A 22581-nucleotide genomic window follows, 5' to 3' on the forward strand; every position below is an offset into this window, starting at 1 on the left:
AGGTTGCCAGGCAACCCCTAAAATCCCCAAAGACAGACGCGCTCAAGCCTGCGCTCGGATAGATCAGCGCTCATGCAACATGACACATATATACTGAGACGTACAGAAAGAGAGCGGTTGCCATGGTGATTTCTGTAGGTTGGCTGCAAAAGCTTCCCTAAATGTTCGTTTCGGTAGAAAATGACAAAAAGGACAAACAAGGTTGAGAGCTTCGAGTTCATGTTCTTTTATTGGAAAAAAAATCAAAAGACGAGCATGTACAACTTGGAATGAACATAAACAGAACTGAAGGTGGGCAGTCGAAACAAACCCCTGGCGGCCGAAGCCCTCGTTTTGCACTCTCCAGAGAAAATCGACATGCTCACGGTCAGAGCCCAGAGAAGAACTAAAGATAAAAACATTTATGGTTACAGTCACCATTGCCCTTACCCGAAAAACGCTTTCACATAAGGTGAAAGGTCATACCCCTGAAACTCCCAAGCCACTCCCTCCCGCTAAACGCCCCTACTATCGGGCACAATGCACAAAGAAACAAAACTCTGAATATCCTGACATGCCAAACATAGTTGAAAATCTCTTAACTGCTCATTTTTCTTAAAAATATCTCTTTATTTAGTTTATTGAAGCAAACTGCAAAGGTCCCATTCATTCGTCCTCTATGCAGATTCCGAAATCCCGCCCTGCCCCCCCCAAACCATATTCAAACCTCTTTTAGATTCACCCCCAGAACGCTCCGACAGACATCGCTGAGGTTTCCGCCCCGATAGCGGCTCTGAACTCAAGCTGCATGCATGTAGAACAGAAACAGGAAGTAGAAGACGATTGGCCAGCCCAAACATCGCCACTAGCAAATGGAACCAGTTAAGCAGTTCACCAGATGCTTTTACTTTAGTTTCTGAAGGTTTGATATCAGGATTAATTGATTGATCTTTTTGTAGATGTCTAAGCAGTTCTTTGGGAACAGGACCACTAACCAGTACATGCAGGTCATTTATGTTTGTCTTTTTTTTTGTTTGTTTTATTTTTATTTTTTTATATATTTTTTCTATATATGGACATTTTCCTTTTTTAACATTCAGTTTTTTTCTATACAGAAACAGTATGAATAAATGAATATTTTTGCGTAAGAGGTAAGTAAAACATTTGACTGATTTTTTTTGTCTTCTAAAGAGGTCAGGAGAGAACAGAAGAGCTTCACTTTGCCGTCATCATTTGTACAAATTCTGTGGACAGAAAGAGAGATGAACACATCAGACATGACGCTCAAGATCACAACAAAGCACTAAAACCTACTAGTTTCCAGACTGCTCCTTTAAATTAATCTCCATTTTTGTATGTACACGCAAATAACCTTGCGTTATCCAAATCCAGACTACATTATTGTAATTGAAGTGGCAATTTATAAAAGTAATGTTTAATCTGCATAAAACGCAGACCCTTTCTGGTAATCTCAGTACACAGCTGCATCGTACCTTCGTAATTGACCTGACCGTCTCCGTCGATGTCAGCTTCTCTGATCATTTCGTCCACCTCTTCATCCGTTAGCTTCTCGCCCAGGTTTGTCATGACGTGACGAAGCTCTGCTGCGCTGATGTAGCCGTTCCCATCCTGCCACAGACAGACAGACAGGATCAGCAAGTCAGCAGTGTCATGCTGTTAAAATATTAAATCGCTAAATCCAAAGTAGGTGACTTTGAAAACAGCAATGACGTATTGTGGAAGTGTATTGCAGCAGAGTTCAATGATGACTTTTCCTGAACATTCGACAATCAAATGTCCCAGTAAAACTGAAGGGACGGTGTAAATTATTTGTGCCATGAATCCCTTCAAACCAGCTGCAGTTTTACGTCGATAAAGGGCTTGTTGTTTAGTTTTCCAGGGGTTGATTTCTTTTTTCCTGCCACCTCACTCTTTCCATGGAAGCAAAAACATCATCTTCCCACAAAGCTCTCTTTTCAGCACTGACCTTGTCAAACACTCTGAAAGCCTCACGGATCTCCTCCTCGCTGTCGGTGTCTTTCATTTTCCGGGCCATCATTGTCAGAAACTCGGGAAAGTCAATGGTTCCGTTACCTTAAAGAAACCGGGAAAGAATAAACAGATCTGGTTTGGGATGTTTGGACAACTCGGATAAAGTATCCAGAATGCAGGACAAAAGCAGGGCAGTCAATATGGCAAAATGAAGAGTAATGAGGTCTAATAACATATATTCAGTGTGTCTGAGTGTCATCTAATTGAACTGCACTAGTCCTAGTTGACAGAGTCACAGCAAACATTCTCCAGGATGTACTGTACAACGTAGAAAGTTCACAAGAATGAACGTCATGTATATTTTCTTTTACTGCAAGATAAAACAAACTGAATTAAGGACATAACATATCAATAATATAGTTTTATTGGGTGTTTTTTATGATTAGAAATAATAAAAGTTCAATGTAATATTTTGCAGTCTCAAAAAAACGAATACGCATTTTTCATGCGGTAAATGTTGCAATGTCTGCAATTTACTGGTAGCATTTAAAATGATTCATTTTAGATTTTAGACTTTAATATTTAATTAAAACAAAACGGTTCAGAATTTAATATGAGCCATTTATCGATTTTTTCCATTTCTAATTTAATTCCAAACAAGGTACGTTGACAGTTCTGGGTTTTTCAGGCTACAATGTGTTTCTCATTCCCTTTTGGTTTAACCAAGCTGAGGTGGGATATTTCCATAACACGGGACAAATATGACGTCCTCCTGTGTGCATGCGTGTGTGAAAATGATCACTACAGCCATTCCCACAGGGCTCACACTGCGTGTGTAATCTGACAATGTGGGTGTAGACACGTGCTTGCATATGTGTGTGTGTGTGTTTTCTTCACATTGCATGTTCTTCTCACTGGAGCTCTTCACAAACACTCTCTCGATTCCATCGCCACCACTGCCAAAGTGGATTATGTAAAGGATTTCATGAGGTCTTTATTACCTGCTGTTATTCAACGGGCTTTACTGCTGTCTGACCTACAAAAATGACTCCATACCACACAATCCCATCTGTAAATAACCAGTATATCAGAAACCGAGCTCTGCATGATCTAACGACATGTTAAAATGACACTAACGTTAAAGGACACTCCGTAAAGACACCTTTGCATACTGGAGCGCTAATTACAACAGCTCTGTAACAAGAGAAGCATCCCAGGTGTATTACATTTTGCTGTTATCTGAAAGCTTGTTTGCTTGCACACAAGTTAATTACAAAAACAAGATAACCGTTTAATCACTGAGAACAACAGGAAAGTGTCCCTAGTGTAATATCAATAGTCAAAAATAAAATGAAAAATAAATAAAATTAAAAAAAAAGAATGTCAGTTATGTCTTCAGGGATATATAAGCAAATGTGGAAACCCACCCTTATCTGATTCCAAAGATTTCACCGGTTATTTGAATCGCAGTGTTGACTGCCTACACTAAACTAAAACAAATACTAACTCCTAACCCTAACCTTAAGGTTAGTGTAGTGTAGGTAGCATATTGCGATACGTAACATTACTGTTTGTTGCATTTCTGAAGTCTGAACTGAATCCAACTCACCATCAGCATCCACCTCGTTGATCATGTCCTGCAGTTCAGCCTCCGTGGGGTTCTGCCCAAGCGAGCGCATCACTGTGCCCAGCTCTTTGGTTGTGATGGTACCATCACCATCCTTATCAAACAAGGAGAACGCCTCCTTAAACTCTGTGAGGAAACAGATGAAAAATAGTATTAAATCTTACATATATGAAACTAAATTTCCAGAAGATCCATCATCTGTCTGGATACTAATTGTAGGTAGGTAATATGTGACATTCATCCTTCATAATGAAGTTACACCACAAACACACCCAGATTGGCTTACCAGCAATTTGCTCCTCGGTGAGTTGGTCAGCCTGGAAATGGAGACGGAAAAAAAAGTAAATGAGTGTCATAAACATATATTACTCATCGTTTTATTGTGTGAAGCACTTTACAAACTCAGCAAACCATAATGGCACAGATGTCCTGTCAGGATAAAAACGCCAATCTCAAAACAAGATCAAACCACTGCACACCCAATAGAAGATCTTAAACATGAAATGACTACACAAAATCAACAAAATTTTCTTCATACAGCTTTCTCTCTTTCTCAAGAAACCTGATCAACCAATCAAAGCCGGCTAGCAAGACAAAATACCACTTTGACCTTCAATTCATAAACTAATGGAGAATGAACATCCCCTTAAAAGCCACAATGAAAACAGCTAAATATGTTCTTGATATTGCAACCTTTATCCCATCAAATTGAATGTCGGTCAGATCAGCCACCAGCCTCTTCGCCTTGGGTTCATTGTCCCAGCCATCAGTCTTCTTTACATCTTGCCTGTCCATTTTAACAGGTGCTTTCCTGGGTTTGACCTCAGCGGTGGGGCTTTTCATTGAGGTCAGGCCATCCACCGCTCCTCGGACCATAATTAGCCCATCAGCCAAGCACTCGGCACGCTTGGCGTTTTGAGTGCCTTGCCGCCTGACATCCCCGAGCTCAGTCCGGCAGTGCTGCAAGCAGTTTTTCAAATTCTGAACATCTCGCACCACGCTGTCAATGCGGCTGTTGGTGGAGTCTACAAGCATCTGAAGGAAGGACTTGTAGTTTCTCTCCTGTAGCTCGATCAACTCTTTATAAAAGAACTGCTGCTGGTCAAGGAGATCGTAGACCATCGATAAAGACACAGAGTCCTCCTCATGGTACATGACGGGTCTCTTTGGAGGCATTCTGGTCTTTGTGAGCAGACGTTACCTGAAGCACGTAGAGGTGAGTCTGGTTGATTAGACTGATGAACAACGGACCCCGAGAGAGCTCACCTGACCCCTGAGGCCAGTGTTACTGTACCAACCTCCCACACCGCATTGGGTATCGCTCAGCAAGATATTGGGCCGATTTTTGAGAAGCTTAACGTCAGCAGCTCACTACGGTTACAAAGCTGAGGGTCAGGGATCGTTTCCATTATTTGAAATTAGTGAAATGGCCATCCCATCAGGTCACTCAAGCAAAGCAGGATGTATTCGGAGGTAGATCGGCAGGTACACAGAATGACAGCTAAATCAAAGGAAGGTATTAAGGTTTGTTTGTCTAAATCAAATGTCCCTGCTCCTGCGGACATCTCAGTTTACAGCCAGCCTTGGGTTTGCATTTATATTTCTATCTCTTTGATCATCTGAGTGGCGTCTCGTCTCTGACAATTGTGCAAACAGCTCTCTCCATCTGTGAACACAATGGCAGGTGTTACCTTTCCCTGCATGGATGCATTATCTCACCTGCCTCACTGTTCTTGTGATCAAGTTTATTTTTTTCTGCCCGTCCCTCCCCGGGGGTTCTGTTAGCCTGAGGGTTAAGGATCCAGGCTGCTAGCATAAAGATTGTGAGTTCAAATCCAGGTAGGGACAAAATATGACCTGGAGAGTTATAAAGGTCCCTTCCTGCCCAATTATGACTATGCTGTCTCAGCACATGTTGTTCCAATTAGCATGCTGTCCGTAACTCCCTTGAAATGTAACCTAAATATGAAACATCCCTTTACCCTTATTCAAGTCTCTGGTTATTAAAGTTGGAAGTAGCTACAGATCATGTCTTCCATGCTGTCACGTACATCAATGTGAAATTGAAAAGAAAGTGTTAGAGTATGAAGTTTTAGTCCATTGACTTGCAGTCAATTGTAAGAAAGGGGCAGGGTGTATGAGGATGAAATGTGTGTTCTTTCACTGAAAAATTGATTTACGACATTCTAAAAAAAAAAAAAAAAAAAAAAAAAAAAAAAAAAAAAATAGGTAAAAAGAAATAAATGCATGCATGCATGAATAGCATAGTAAGATCAATAACATGCATAGAAAACATAGATATTCCATTTTATGATGATTCAATATTAAACTTTGTTGTTTAAAGTGTGTACATGATATTCAGGAGTGATGATGCATCTATCCACTGTTGCACCAGTAGTATCCCATATGTGCCCGCAGAGCTCAGCAAAAAAAAAAAAAAAGCTCTGGTAGCTTACTTCTCAAAAAAAAATTACTCTTAAGAGGCAGTTCTTTTAAAAGTCATAATGAAAACCCGGAAAGTCTTTTCTTCTTTATTTTGATCTATATCTTACTGAAACTATTGAAAAATGGCACACACAAACACATATACACAAATATCTTTATAATGTGCATGGCTAAATTGTTTACAATAAACAATGCATGATTTCAGAAGAAATTAGAATTTCAATTTGTACTGGAAATGGAATGGAATCATGTTGAAGCAAATCTAATTCAAGTGAATCAAAATATGTAACAATATCCAAATGTATGCTCATTTAATAAACGTTTCAACTTTACCCCCCCAAAAAAAATCAATGTGGAAAATGCAACGTCTGCAAATTCTCTGTGGACCCAGTCCATAAAGGATAATTTCTTCTCTCCAGCTGATGGGGGAGAATAGGATCCTGCACCTCTACTGGAAGCCTTCCAGGCTATTTGCCATCCAGTGAAGCTTCAAACATTGCACACCACTGCCAGGAATTTGGCCTGGATCTGAAAATGCTGCGCAATGTTGCCTGGAATCTGGCCTTGATTTAGGACTCACCAAGCGGCAGGAGCAGCTGAGAGAAGGCTAGCCTGGCGCTTGGGACGCCCAGTGTACGATAATGAGTGTGGTATTGCCACTTTCACACCATGTTAACAGGGAGTCCCCAAGGCACTTAACCATCATGCTGACAGATACAAACACTCGACTGAGTCTAGTTCCAGTAACTGTCTCTCTTCATAAAATGAACACCAATATACCCACAACTTAGCACCCAAGACAGGAAGACGGCTGAATATGAACTTATGACCACAACTGTGAAGGCAGCTTCCTTATGAACAAAACCAACTGTGTTCAGCGAATACAATTAGCCTGGAAATAGCCATTTATTTAGCTACCAGGTTACCCAATCAATTCTCTCTCTTTCTATATATATGTGCGTGTGTATATTTACTCTAGAATTCAAGCACTTTACCATGTCTGTCATTTCAGAGGAGCTTCCAGAGAGGCCCGTTTCAAGAAGTGCAGACTGTTTCTAGATCATTCTATATGAAAAACATGGTTATTTCCCTCGCTGATTCCCATGGCACAGCTACCCATATAGCCAGGACATGAAACTAGAGCTGCATCATGGCCAGAAAGGTCCTGAAGACGCAACTCGAGGGAGGAAGCAAGAACTAGCCATTCATGGGTCATCACAGAACTGAGATAGTTCTCACCAAGGCTTAAATAACATCCATATAAAAATATATTTATACAGAGCCTTCTGGAATTGTGGAAAAGCTGAAACCGAAGCATTTGTATGGACTCATTGAGTCGGGATTGACTTTGTTGAACTCACTCAGGACATTCTTTCCATGCTTCACAAACAATGTTTGCTTTCTTGAGCTAAAATGCACCATTTAAACAAAGGTTTGTTTATTTATTGGGTATCCAGCTTTATGATTTATGAAGTCTTTTTTTATTCTCTTACTAGTGGAAACATTCAAGCCCGGAGCTCAGATAACAAACAGACCTGTTACTAGTCAATAGAGACCAAAATGAATAAAATATGTTTCTGTCGACCTAAACCAATCAATAAAGCCCAATTTTGGTCCTATTCTTGCTTAGTTTTGAAAGATTTGACAATCATGCAAATGATACATTTTAAAAGCCTAAAAGAGCAGCAACAAAATAAATAATGTGGTCATAAATACATGTAATAACGTTTTTTTTTCACATACTAAACAATGGACAACCACAGCCAACACAACCCACATGACAGCTGCTTAAACAACTCAGTCTGAACATTTCAAGACACATTCCCATCAAATGTTGAACTTCTATCATCATTTTTACGTATGTTTCTTGACAAACACCAGTCACCGTTCACTTTCATTGCATCTTTTTTCCGTTCAGTTCAAGTGAACGGTGACTGAGGCTGTCATTCTGTCATTGTCTCAATTAGTTCTTCAGGTAAGAAAAAAAAAGTCCTACAGGTTTGTAACGACGTAGAGTTAAATATGTAAATTATGACAGAATATATATATTTTTTTCTGGGTGAATTTTTTCTTTAAGGTCTTTCTTCACTCCTTATTCAGACTGGCCTGATTTTCTTACAGTGGCTGTCAGTGATGTCTAGAGCAAAATCATTCGCTGAAGCAAAGCAAATATTGTCTTAAACATATCAATTACAAAAGCAAGCACGGTGTTTTCCTATTAAATAGAACGTAAGCACCGATCATCTGTCTGCTGCTGTCTTGCACATCACACCATAATAAAACGCGTATGTCACATTTCCTGCCGCACTATGACATCAATAACACTGCAATACGTTCAAAATAATAATCAGACGCAACCATCGTTTGCGAAGTGCAATAAAATGAAGAACCGAGTCTCATGCATTTGAAATAAAATTTGCTGTTGCACGAGCGCGAACGCAGAAGAGGCAGGCAGGTGGTTAGTCAAGTCAAGTCTATTTAATGACAGCGATACGTAAAATATAAACACATGTTCGTGAATGAGTAGTACATGATAAAAGCTTATACGTACCATATCTGAAGGTGGAGAGTGGACTAGGTTTGTTAATATACGCTAGACTGCAGCGATGCTCCGCTCTCAGTTAAAGCTCCACCGTGCGACTGTCGCTCGCAGAGTATTGAAGGTGATCCGGTACTATATACGATGGTGTATTCCTCCGCAGTACGGGCCCCTATCACTCACTTCCGCATAGAGCAGTCAGAAGCCCCGCCCACCTACTTATAATAACACCTCAGTCCAGAGAAGGAAAAGTGATTGAAAAGTATAGACTGATAAAGAAATATTATTTATAATATGTAAAGTGCAATATGCATATGTAACATGTACAAGTATATATAATACTCAAGTACATGAAATCCGACATTTTCTGGTAGGTCTATGTAACTTTTTTCCTCACTGTTGCAACAAACACATCATGTTTACAGTATACTCTAAATGTTTTATATGTAAATTTAATATATGAGTAAGTATATCTGCAGCAGTGCAGATTAACAATGTGTATTTAATATGTAACTTTTCCTGGAGCTGTTAGTCTTATTGTACTGAATATATTAATATGCAGCAATACACTGTGATAAAAATGATTTATATCATATTTATATTTGATGTAAATCACTAAAATTCCTTTGTTTTAACATACAATAAAATGCTCTGCAAAACATTGTGTAGAAACACAGAAGTTGGCCTGACTGATATGTAAACTAAATTTATCCAATATATATATATATATAAAAAAAACTGTTGTCAATGTGACATTGCTATTGAAATATATATTGATATATATATAAAGAAAAAAGAGTAGCCTATTATAATAATACATTTAAAATTCGCATTCAAGTGATTTGTCACAGAGAAGAATCAATTCCATCTGCCTCTTAATTAACCAAATAATAATTAATAAAATCTTATTAACAAGTAAATAAAACATGAAATATAATATTATACAACTCATTTATTTTTGCTATTTATCACACCAACGTGAGTTAACATGTTTTGAACACATTTTTGGAATATAAATATAAAAAGTCCAACAGAATCTATACATATAAAAAATAAGGGCATCTCGACGTCCAGTATAATATTTACTTAGGCTTACAGTACTCAAAATAGTCTAAGAAAATTGTACATCTTGAGGGACTACTTCTCTAAACGGCACTAGTTTCTTTCGTCGGAATATTACTTATTGCATCAAGTCCTCTGTCTTTGTTGACGCTAGAGAAAATTCGGCTCAGCATGTCACAGCTTTTATGATTGGCCAGCTGAGACCTGCAATCCGCTCGTGATTGTAACAGCGTCTCTGATTGGTTACGTTAGACCTGCAATGCGTCAAGCCATTGCGCTCAGCGTGTCCCGGATCACGCAGTACTGGAACCGGCGGGCCAACAAGCCCTTCGGTTAGACAGGACAGGGCTGATTAAATTTCTCCCCTGGGATCAGATCTCATATCATACACTCACCGCGAGACTCTTTCACATCCAGAAAGTTAAGGTTTTAATTGAGTTTTCTAGAATGCAACGGTAAGCACAAAGTGCTGTGCTCTTTGTCTAACATAAAACCGACCGGACACAGTCGCAGATTTAAAAATAAATAACACCACGGTGTGAAACAAAGGTTGCCGTGTCGGAAATAAATAAATAAGTTCTGTATATCGACGTTATAATAATGATGTTCACTTACTATGACAAATCCTTTGTTACGTATATGCAGTAAACTTCTGTAAAACTATTATTATAATATGTAAACTTTTGAAGAACTTTTTTGTTCTCAGTCTACTGTACAACAAGACTTAAAATGTCTTAATCGCAATGAAAAGCATTACCCCCACTATTCCTAAAACCTTTAGATAAATCGGCTGAACCAGTTAAAAAAAAGTTCAACGGTTCCTTCACGCAGTGGACTGAACCAGTTCGAGCGATTCACCCATAAACCGATGAATGAGTTGATGATCCCAGCTTTTGTAACTGAATTATTTTACGGGGTGAAGTTTATTATAAGCGCAGAAAAATGTCAAGTTAAACGAATTGGGACGTATATGACTTGGCCTGTGTGATATTTTATCAACACGCATAAGAAATATAAGAGTCCAAAGATGCTAAAACCTTTTTGAGGTAACGTTAGAAAGCGAACTTTTTTTTTAACTAGTTTTGTTTATAAACTGAACTTGCATCTGTGTTGTAATTATGACATAGCATAAATGAACTGCTGAATCGTTTTTTTGGAACTGGTTCTTTAAGAGAAACTGTTCAAAAGATCCGATTCGCAGAAATGAGTCTTTTTATCACTGCATGCGTTCCTTCCTGGTCGCAGGCGGATGACGTAACCGGCGCGCGTCTGTTTTGGTCTGTGTGAAGAAACATGGCTCTTTTCCCGTCCTTCGCTGGACTGTCAGGCAATAACAGCTCTACTGGGGATAAAGGTAAGCTCGTTCTGACCTGCGCTCAGAGTCTCATACAGGATCAGGTCAGGTGCATTTAATATTGCATAATCGAAAGATAACCTGTTTAGAAAGCCTAAGAGTTGTGCTGATTATTACTTTAAACGCTGCCTGCTTTATTGTAACTGAGTGCAGCTACATTACACGCAGTAATAATATGTGCCTGAAAGACTTTATATTTATATTTATGCTTAGTGTCATTTTCATTTGGTAATTTTAGGTCATCTTTAGTATACTTATTTATCAATTAATCGGTTGGAAAGTACTGCAACTAATGTTCCTAATTCTATTAAAATATAAAAACAATGCCACATGGATTATTCTAAAAAAATATTAAAAGTACTAAAACATCGTTCATCTTGTTAGGAACTGTTTCCTGTTTTTATTTTTGTGTTTTGGTACACAGGATTTTTGCTTTTTCTGGAAACTATTTTGTCCGTACACAAATATTTGTGACAATTACGCTGCAAAGTTTAATACTTAGGTTTTGTTAAAAGTGAGCAAGTCAGACCAGTGTTTTAATGCACCACTAACTAGCGCATATTCTGCAATCACAAATGATCTTGCATGCCAAATACTGGACCTTTATGGATTTGGCTGTAGTTCAACGCTCTGTAATCAGTCAGCCGTTCTGTTTGACTGGATCCCATCTTTGAGCACTTAATAAGCTAGATGAAGACACACATCCCAACTAATCAATATCAAATTATTGGGAAAGGAGCATTCTCACATTGAGTACAGTAGAAAAGAACAAACTGCTCTTGCATGCAGATAACCTCTGCTGCCGTGGGGGATTTGTGCAGAATATCGGCCAGGTCAGCAATGCATCTGGCTTCTTCCCAGGCTGTCCACAAAATAATAGATAGCATCATGCTTCTGTCCCTCTTTACTGCTTTGAGGAATCAGCCCTCTTAAACGAACAGTTGTTTTTTTTTGCATGCGAATCACATCAGATGCTCTCTTCTAAGGTTTTGCATCATTTGGACAGGCTGACTGATTTATTCACTTTTAAAGAGGCCAGCAGAGCTAATTTGGTTTGACTGAATGTTTCTTCTCTCTGCTCCAGCAGATCTAGAATGGCTGAGTAATCAGAGCTTCAGAACAGAAGATGCTTTGAAGACTCACCAGCGGGCCACAGAGAGAGCACAGGCAGAGACAGAAGAACCAGCAGGCACAAGGTCACCTGATCCTTAAAGCGCAGTGCAGTTAATCACTGAATAAATTAACTTTAGCACCTGTGTGATTAAAGAGCAAAATGGGATCTTATTATTTGATTTCAAGCTTAATCTTGTGAAAAAAGAAATAAAATATGCATGAAACAAAAATACAATTTTAATTAAACTTTAACCAAGGCTGGAGCTAAGCTAAATGTTTCATTACCCCTTTAACTCTGAAGTGTATTAAGTAAATATATATATATATATATGAAAGATGAATGAAATATAGTACCCAGTTTTATTAATATTTATATTTACACACATACATATTTATACACAGTAAAATATTAACTTGACTGTAAAATGTATATTTCAGCAGAGTGCCTGTTTATCAGAGGACATAGTAAACTTTTCTTTTCTATGTCTGTGCAGAGAGCAGAAGTGTAAAGAGAGAGAAGATAGCCATGGCAGATCGAAGAAGAGAAAGAAAGAAAAGAAGAAAAAACACAAGAGGAAGAAGAACAGAGATAACTCCGAGAGCAGTGGATCTGAATCGGACACCATTTACCCCAGCGACCTGTTAAAAAAAGAGAACGCTGAAAGGTGTGTTCATAGAAAAATCCTGCAGTACATCGATCCACAGTCAGTCTCTGATCTTTCTACCCACTTAAATCTATATCAGGCTTAAAAGGCTTCACACGTTTAATCTCTTAAGGGAACAGTTTACCCAAAAGTCAAACGCCTGTCATTATGTACTCATCCTCATGCGGCTTAAAATGGCATGACTTTCTTCCACTAAATAATGAAGTAAAAATTCAGCAAAAAGATATTTTGTAGACAACAAAAGGAAGTAGTATCATTTTGTGGGGGAATCCGGAAGATTTGCAAGTACCTATTTAAATCTGTCCTGTCTATTTAAGAAACTTTTAACCCTGTTTTTTGGATGATGGTGTCTGTTGTTTTAAATGTCCTTGTCTTTCATCTTCTTGGCTGCAGAGAGGAAGCTCAAGTTCGGGTGAGCGAGACCTTTATGTGGCTGGATGACCTCCAGACCCCCACTGACTCCCCCTTCTGTATTGACAGAAGAGCTGACCGTGCCAACTGGGAATACAGATCCCTCTATAGGGGAGACATAGCCAGGTAACTTTACTCACTATCTCTGTGTGTCTGTCTGTCTCACACACAGATGCTCTCCTCTTTCATTCTTTCTGTTCGGCTCTCTGAAGGTCAGCCAGTCTCAGCAGCAGCAGCAGGTGCCAGGCGCTCCATAATGCAGGGGAGCACTGCGACTGTGTGTGTGTGTACGAGAGAGCTGCAGTGTGTATTGCGCTCATGTGTCTCTTTCAACTGCTTTTATAACCCCAGCTTCTGTTTGCAAACACCCTTTGAAATCCACATGAATTTTTTTGCATTCCAACTCCAGAAGCACCTTTTTTCTCCATTTCTAGACTGCTGCTGCCAGTCAATATTGGAAATGCATTTAAAAAACATTTATTCGTACGCAATCTATGTTTAAATTATTGTGATGTTCATGTTGTATTTTAAAAATATTATGTTGTTTTGCCGTATATATTTCCATTCGTAAGATGAGCAAGGTGAGTATTTTTTACAAACCTTTTTAGTTTTAAACTTGCTTATAGGCTTTTAAAGAGAATGCTATTTTATACAGATTTAGGAGAAATACTATAAATGAAACTTACTTGACAACAACATTGACATTCTGTATGAATATATCTTATGTAATATCTTAATGTAAAGAAAACCCTTAAACCATATAAAGTTGCCAATACACATCAAACTTTTTTTTTTGTAAGTACACGTAGTATGCTTATGCATGGTATGCATACGAGTTACGCGTATTAACTTGACAATGTTTAATTAATTTCTGTAAATTATCCTTCCATTTTTTTTCCTTTTTTTATGGTTTAAGTGAAACCATGTCAGGGAATAAGATTTCACCTGTTCCCCCAGTTTTACTTTATATGTAAACACATTATATGTAACTCTATATGTAAACACCTATAATTTGTAAATGTGTTTATGTTTTTATAGTTATCAGTTTAAACACATTCACCTTTAAAATCTTTTTGACATTGCATACTGCAGAGATGACTTTAGTTCCAACCCTAATTAAACACTAAAGCCAAAGTAACCAAGGTCTTCAGACTCACTAGAAACGTCCAGACAGGAGGAGTTGGTCAGAATTAAGCTGGGCAGCATACAGGAGCAGGATTGGACACCACTGGTATACTGGACAGTTATTAGTCTTCTGTGTCTTGCATCTCTTCAAACTTCTCTAGCCACCTTTTTTTTACTGAAAATGCATTGTTAGTTTATTGAGTTGATTCTCATTCTCAGCCTTAAAAAACAATCGAGATGCATACTGAGTGCCATGACAATGGGGAAAAAGATTCTAATGGCTAATTTTACTTAAGTGAAATCAAAGCCTAAAATTGTTTTGCTGTCTTGTAAGCATTGATGCTTACTTCTGGAAAGGTAAATCTGGTTTATTTTGTTGTCAGAATGCAGCTTAAAGTTCTATGCCCATGCTTTCCATAATCATTGTTCTGGGTCTTATTTACTCCAATGTTCTCACAATGCAGGCTATAGTGAAGGGTTTATTAGCTGCTCAGAGGCAGCAAATCTCACACCTGGCTGTTCTCCAGCTCCTATCAGCTTTAATCTGGTGTCAGAGCTGCCATCTGTAACTTAAGAGACCGCAATCAATAATCACATTCTCTCTCACTGTCCCTCTTCTGACATCCCCCTCTCACACAAATTCTCCCATACACACTCCTTTAAAACTGATCTGTATCATGTGTAAAGAGTGTGTACAGAATGAGTGTACAGAGGTGCATCACAGCACTCTTTTCTTGAGAAGGTCAAGTGCTCCTCCAAAGAGGATGCGAATCCCTCGTCTTCGATCTCTTTCCTTACCTTTCTCAAGTCATCTCATCTTTACTCAGACACCTGCCAGCTTCTGTTTTTTCTTTGTCCTTCATCTGTCAGTAGGCCCAGATGGAATCCAAAAAGTTTCTTCACATTTTCAAGCAAAACCAGTTCAGTTCAAGCCTTGTCATGTTTCTGTTTTTCCAGGTATAGGAGGAAGGGAGGCTCATGCTTGGGGTTAGACGTCAGGACGCAGGCTTTGAATTGGAACGATGGTGGACCAGAGAAGAAGCGAGTGGACAAGAAACACGAACGCTATTTCTGTCCTTCCACCCGTCAGCTGCTCCGGTCAGATAGTGTGCTTGCTTTGCCCGTACTCTCTGAGGGTAATTCAGTCAGCTCTGATACCTACATCAAGCTCTCAGCCTGCAATGAGGAGCAGGGCTCTTTCACCCAGGCACCCACATCATGGGTGAATCCTCTGGGCATCTATGACAGTGGAACCTCCCTTTGGCTGGAGGGCAAGGGTAAACCGGAGGTCAAGGGAGATCAGCAGAGCGCTGAGGTTCCAGGAAGCAGCAAGGTGGAGGAGTTTAACAGGAAGCTACGGGAGAATCCTATGGACACCCAGCTGTGGCTGGATTTTGTGAACTTCCAGGTAGGCCTCAAGAGAGGAAAAGTCCCTGCTTTGTTGTTTCCTTACCTAACTTAAATTGCTCTCTCTTTTGTCTCTGATCAGGATGAACTGACCTTTGGTTCTGCTGCCGATGACACAGACAATGATGGTGAGATGAAGAAGATGTCTCTTCGTGCCGTGCTGGAAAAGAAGCTGTCTATTCTGGACAGGGCAGTGGAAAGTAATCCTGTCAACGTGGACCTGAAGCTGAAGAAACTCTGTCTGTGCAAGGAACTGTGGGAGCCTGCCGCACTGCAGAAGGAGTGGAAGAAACTAGTGTTCATCCATCCAAACAGTGCGCCATTATGGAGGAAGTATCTTCTCTTCACACAGAGTCATTTCAGCACGTTTTCGGTGTCGAAGGTTAACGGCGTGTTTGGAAAGTGTTTAAGCACGCTCAGTGCAGTCCAGGACGGCAGTATGGTGTCTCACCCTCCACTTCCAGGCACTGAGGAAGACCTCTTAGGTATAGCAAAGTTTATTTGTACATGTAAAATCAATCAATCAATCACTTTTATTTATATGATGATAATTTATAATGACAAGATTAAATGGTCTAGGTACTCAAATCAGATTGCTAGAACTGCTAGAAATTAAGTGTAGATGTAAATGTAAAATGTAGATACTTACAAAATTGACCATGTGTTTAGCCACTTAGTCTCCTAGTATACTCAGGTCATTTTTGCTTTGTCATAGTTTGAGTTTTACTTGTTTAGATGTGAATTTGCAGCCGTGGGTATTTTTTTCCCTCTCCCTCCCCTCACGTTGCTGTGACAGCAGTTGGTGGAAACTGTAAACGTGTTTTGATTACATGCATAAATATTTGTAGCGTTAAGCACCTCATGTACAATTTGTGCAAGTGTAAGTTTTGGAGTATGTTTGGGGCTGTCCAACCTTTGTGTGTGTGTGTGTGTGTGTGTGTGTGTGTGTGTGTGTGTCTGTGTGTGGCAGGGATCGACTGGCGGGCAACAGTAAAAGGTGATGATGTGGTGTTTTTAAGTAGATTGGCATGTTGTTTGTCAGCTAGTTTAGAGAGTGTATTGTGTGGGTCTGTTTAGAGAGAGTCGGAACACAAACATCATTGTCCCGGGCTTCCCCGTACTGGGATTCGAGCGAAATGAACAGGCGTTAAAATCTCTGAGACGTGTTTGTGTGTGTGTGTGTGTGTGTGTGGATGAATGATCAGATTTTGAGCCAGGCCCCTTGCTGTTCTGTGCTCTCCATCACTGGCTTCTCAATTAGACTAATTAAACCATTACCTCCATAGATCTGGTCAGTGAGCAGCGTGTATCTGGATCAGCACTCCCTGGGCCTAAATTTGCTGAACTGAGCTGAACTTTAAACACAAACATACAATTATTTTTACACAGATTAAACCATTATAATTATGATGTCCAAAACGAGGTGATGGGTCGATGTTGATCGTACTTCTAAAATTCTGAAATGAGTTAAAAGAAATAAAGTTAATCTAGAAAATAAAACCTGTTGATTATTTGCTTAACCTCGTGTTGTTCTGAAGCCATTTTACGTTTCATGGGTCAAAAGTCATACAGGTATGGAACAGCATGTGGTTGAGTAAAAAGATCGTTTTTGAGGAATATTTCCCTTGAACAGCTCTGTGACTCTGTGCTGCCCTCTTGCGCTCAGATGTGGCACTGCAGCATTGCCTATATCCATGTCTGGATTGGTTACATTTTCATTTCATTCATATTCATTCTCAATTCACTAATGTCTGTGATCATAAATGAGACGAAGTGTTCTCTCTTGTCTGGCAGATATCTTTCTACAGCAGTGCCATTTCCTGCGGCAGGCGGGTCACGCTGAGAAAGCTGTGTGTCTCTTCCAAGCCCTTCTGGATTTCACTTTCTTTAAGCCTGACAGCGTGAAAGACCTTCCCACTAGACAACAGGTACACACACAAACACATTAAAACACTTTTGTAAAAGAAATACGGCCTTTAATTCTTTCTCTCTGAAGCAACACCATGCAACTTCACATGAACGTCTTTTGGCATTCTTTTCCCTTCAGTTTTACTCTGACTCATTTTTTCTGAATGTGTCTAATGTCAGCGCCACAGTGTGTCCAACATGAGCCATAACCTACCTAATTATACTGTGCATCTTTAAGACAGAAAAATCCTATGAATTATTCAGGGAACCCACCAACTCAAAACACGTGTGCAGTGAAACTGCATTACATTTAAGATAAACATGGAAAAAGAAAACATTTAAAAACGTGCATAGTACTGAGAGAGATCTATGTACAGCAGGATGTGTTTGCATGTTCACATGAAACTGTGGTTGCTTTACCCTCTTAGCTTCGGTCACAGGATTTGCTGAAGAGGCGTATTCACATGCACTGTTGCTTTTTAAAACAAACTTTTTCTTCAGCAGCAGAAATATCTGTCCTGTCAACAGCCGCATACACATTCTGCTGAGCAAGACCTAAAGAGTCCTAGAGAGTCAAAACGGCCCTTGTCCTAAACACTTTCAACATGGACTTGATATGATAAGAAACTGGTTTTTGGTTATTATTAAAAACATGATTCGCATTTCGGTCTGTGATAGACTGCTCATATGATATCCACCACACATTCTCACTCATGGTAAACATGCGAACCTGCATTTCTTATCCTTGAAAGTTAAGGGGACATCAATCAGTGACACGGCCTGGTGGGTAGTGTACATCACTGCTGCAGTAATCATCAAGTCAGCATATGATTGGCTGACCGCTTCTGGTGTCTTTCTGTGATTGGTTGAACAGGTTTTCAGTGCTGGTTGGGTTTGTTGCTGCAGTATGAGGTAGTCCTGGCACTCGGTGTTGAGTGATAACTGCAAATTAAACGATTAGCTTCAATGTTCAGCTGAGTACACACTTTAAAGCACTTTTGTGAGTGTTGCTGCTAGTGATTCTGCAAATTAATCTCTCATTGAAAACCTAGAAAACACTGGAAAAGTTCTGGAAAATGATAAAATCACAAAAAGGCATGGAATTTCTATATAGAAATGTATGGTTAGTTCTTTATAAAGTAAGGGTAGAAATTCTTTTAAAACATTTATTATTCAGTTATCATGAATTAAGGGATACATTCTGAAAATCCATTGATCAAAATGTGAGGAAACGTTGTATTATTTGTTGTACTTGTGTTTTTAAGCTATTTATTATCTTTATGTTTCTTTTTGTGTCCAGGTGGAATTTTTTGAGCCGTTTTGGGACAGTGGGGAGCCTAGGATTGGGGAACGGGGAGCTCGTGGATGGAAGGCTTGGATGCTTCAGCAGGAGAGAGGGGGATGGGTGATTCCACTTGAGCCAGGTGTTCAAACCAAACACATGCAAAAAAAAAAAAAGTAGATCTTTGTTATCGATTCTGAGAGCTAACATTACAGTGAACTCTGTTGCCTGCAGATGAGGATGACGAAGAAGAGCAGGACGACTCGGAGATCAAAGACAAAACCTGGCCTAGGTGGAAGATCTGGCTAGATGTGGAGACATCACGAGAGGCAAACCACTGGTTGCCATGGAGACCTGATAAAACCAAGGGTCAAGCGGAAGAGGACTGTGAGGACCCCGACAGACAGGTGTGATGTTTGTTGACAGTCTGATGAGTAGGCCCAAATGAAAGATGCAGTTGTTTTTATAGTTTAATGCACAGTCAAATTTGCTAAAATATTTGTTAGATGTTCCGTTTATGCTTAAATCTGTCTCTGTCTCCACGCAGGTTTTGTTTGATGATCTCGGCCCATCTATGATTCGTGTGGACAGACCAGCTCTCCAGCTGCAGCTGATTCTCTCATTCCTGCAGTTCCTAGGTCTGCCTGGACCCTCTGGAAGGTTCTCTACTTCCTCTTCCTCAAACGTTTTATTAGACGATCTCGCCTTCCTTGAAGAGGGTCCAGACCCAGAGCGACCGCTGACATCTCACGACTTCCCAATGGCTGGGACCTGTGCAGTGGGTCACATGACATTTCTGAATGACTGCAGGAGGCAGGCAGGGCTGTGTAAAGCAGGGGAGGAGTTTCTCCACAACGTTCTACAGCAAACTCTCCCACTTGTCTCTGTACAGGATCAAGCTGCTATTACTCTCTGCTGGCTACAGTATGAGAAACTAAAGGTTTGAGCAAAACTATAAATCAACATTTCTTGAGAACTAAACGGGTAATTTTTCATGCAATAAAAATAATACTACTACTACTACTACTACTACTAATAATAATAAAAAAATTGTATGACTATTAGATATTTCCCCCAAATCATAATATTAAATGCATAAAAAATTATATAAATGTTATATAAAATTATATACTTGTATAATATAATATTTAATATTACTATATTTATGTATGTTACATTATAATTATAATCTTATGATTCATATGAATTAAATATAAATTCTAGTTTTACTGCCCTGATAATTCTTAAATTGTCAGAGCCACTATTTTTTCTTTGCTTCTATGTTGCTGTTGGTCTACAACCTTCCTCATTGCTTTTTTTACTCTAGGTGCTGAGATGTTTACGCAGTGGAAATAAAAGGAGACTGAAGTCTCAGGGGAAGCGTAGTAAACGGCTAGCAAAGCGACTGCTAAAAGAGCCAGATAACCGGGGCAGCCTGGCACTTTGGAGAGAGTATGCCCATCTGGAGTGGCTTCTGGGTAATCTGGAGGAGGCACGCAAAGTATTTGACACTGCCTTGGCCATGGGAGTGACTAGAGGCCTCAGTGATCCTGTTCTGTGTAACCTCTGCTTTCTCTATGCCCAGTTAGAGGTAGAGCAGGCTTTAATCAGCGGGACAGTCCCCACTTCCAAAGCTGTCTACATTCTCACTAAATTAGCAGAGGGTGCTGCCTACACACCTTTCGCTGGCCAGACCAACCCAGTGGCCACGTTAAAGGCCAGAAAGGCCTATGAGCAGGCCCTGTTGAGCTTTTTACCTGAGCAGAGCACAAGCAGCTATGTCGGAGCTCCAAAGAAACTCCACAGGATGTCCAGCCTGGTAGGATGTTTTGGGCTTTTTCAGTACCTCACAGTGGGGATAGATGCAGCTGATGCTGTGTACAGTCAGACCATTCAAAAACTGATTTCCTGCAACTTGAGTTTAGAAGTGACAGATGGATCTCTGAGGAGACCCAAGGCCTTTTCAGACTGGGAGTCTGTTGCTGTCCAGCATGTAGCACTGCTGCGTCACCACGCCAACACCAGTGTGTTTCCTCTCTCTCGGCTAAGACTGGCACTTACAGATGCCCTCTCCTTACTGCCCTTCAGCGCCTCATTATGGCAACTGTACCTTCAGACAGAGAACCGCTATCACAGCGCAGGCCGTGCCCGCAGGTTTTTCCACAGTGTGGCAAAGAAAACTAACAGCATTGTGCCATATCTTTTTGCAATTACTGCAGAGCGACGACTGAGACAGATGCTGAACTCTGTTCAGAGGTGAGGAAAGAAGCTTTACTGGGTTTTTGTTTCTTTCATTTTTTTTTCTCTCTTCAACTCATTGAGGAATTATTCAGGTAACTCTTTTAAAGAGATTTTTAAGAGTTAAGTTAATACAGTTTTGGAGTAAAAAAAAAAAACGTATAAAAACATGCACTGAATTTAGGTATAATATTTCTCGACAGGAGTTGACCCTTTACAAAGAGCTTGACTGATAGACGATCTGACCAATCATAATCTGACTGGAGAGTAGATTAATTTTGGTGAACTTAAACTTGAAACACTTCAGTCTAACACATTGTAGCTAATGTGACACAATTAATAATAATAATTAATAATAATTTCAAAATGTGACACAAGTGTGTTGCATGCTCAGCATTGCAGCAAAGGCTTTATAGCAGCTTTTTTTATATGTTCTCTCATTCAGGTCACCCTACAGCCACGACACAAGAACTGTTGGCTGAGATTTTTGCAGAGCCAGTTAATTGAAAGCTTGTTACTGTAATAACACTAATCTTGTAGCAATATTTTGGTTTGGTAACTAATTTGTTCTCTGTCCAGGTCTCATCTTCCTGGAGAAGCCCTGTCCACCATGCCAAATAATGGTCTTGGCAACCGTATCCGCTGTCTGTTTGAAAAAGCTACAGCAACAGAACATGGGGCCCACTGTCCTCTGCTCTGGAGAATGTATCTGAACTTCACGGTAAAGCTGTGAGCACATGACAGTTGTTCAGAAATAGCTACAGTTACGGAGGTGTGAGCTGTTTCTTTGTGTGTGTTTTTACAGGTATGTGATGGGAGTGCAGAGAGGGGCAGTGGAATCTTCTACAAGGCCCTGCAGGCAGTGCCCTGGGTAAAGGTAAGACCAGCTATACTTACACATGGCACCGAGAAGCACGTTACTGTGAACATCTTGCACTCTTAATGTGTGTAACACCGTTTGTATGTGTGTGTATTTGCAGGGCTTGTACATGGACGCAGTGCAGCTGTTCCCTGAACGTGTGCAAGAGTTTTTAGATCTTATGACTGAGAAGGAGTTGCGTCTGAGAGCGCCCATGGAGGAGGTGGACATCTTGCTGGAGGACTAGCCATCAAAAAAAAACTTCCCATAACAACAGCTAAAAGTTTTTATTTTTTTTATTTTTCCATGATTTTGGAAATAAAATATATGTTCAGTATTCAAATGTCTCTCTTCTTTGACTGTAATGTTTGTGAGAAAGTCATCATGGTTTCATGTTTTAGTTTAGTGACATCTCATTATGAATAGGTTTAAAGCCAGTTACAGTCAGCAAATATTTACTTTTGGCCAGCAGAGGGCACCAGTACCTTTTCTCAATGTTCTTAATGATGTCCTGGATTTGACCCACAAAATTACAAACTTAGATTAGGATTATCTTTAAATACCAAGAGGTTGCT

General features: G+C 39.8%; 2 protein-coding genes across 5 annotated transcripts; one reads left to right on the top strand and one right to left on the bottom strand.

Annotated features, from left to right (window-relative positions):
* Positions 1–210: 210 nt before the first annotated feature.
* Positions 211–8741, bottom strand: calm1a (calmodulin 1a). The gene is made up of 6 exons (XM_043262664.1): positions 8595–8741; positions 3885–3915; positions 3581–3724; positions 1967–2073; positions 1473–1608; positions 211–1223 (listed from the first exon to the last, which is right to left on the bottom strand). The coding sequence occupies exons 1-6, from the start codon at positions 8595–8597 to the stop codon at positions 1195–1197; spliced, it is 450 nt and encodes a 149-aa protein (XP_043118599.1). The 5' UTR covers positions 8598–8741; the 3' UTR covers positions 211–1194.
* A 1181-nt stretch (positions 8742–9922) lies between these two features.
* nrde2 (NRDE-2, necessary for RNA interference, domain containing) lies at positions 9923–22343 on the top strand. 4 transcript variants are annotated; one of them, XM_043262660.1, is made up of 15 exons: positions 9923–10690; positions 10890–10998; positions 12083–12194; positions 12606–12776; positions 13170–13313; positions 15270–15720; positions 15802–16204; positions 17514–17647; positions 18928–19051; positions 19144–19316; positions 19457–19849; positions 20237–21165; positions 21727–21868; positions 21953–22024; positions 22128–22343. In XM_043262660.1, exons 2-15 carry the CDS (start codon positions 10938–10940, stop codon positions 22251–22253), a joined length of 3435 nt encoding a protein of 1144 aa, XP_043118595.1. In that variant the 5' UTR covers positions 9923–10690; positions 10890–10937; the 3' UTR covers positions 22254–22343. The 4 variants fall into 4 exon arrangements, with proteins under 4 accessions (XP_043118595.1, XP_043118597.1, XP_043118596.1 ...); XM_043262662.1 differs by having other exon boundaries at positions 12086–12194; XM_043262661.1 differs by having other exon boundaries at positions 9923–10099.
* The last annotated feature ends 238 nt before the right edge of the window (positions 22344–22581 follow it).

Source organism: Puntigrus tetrazona, chromosome 17, assembly GCF_018831695.1.
Source record: "Puntigrus tetrazona isolate hp1 chromosome 17, ASM1883169v1, whole genome shotgun sequence".
NCBI classification, from domain to species: domain Eukaryota; kingdom Metazoa; phylum Chordata; class Actinopteri; order Cypriniformes; family Cyprinidae; genus Puntigrus; species Puntigrus tetrazona.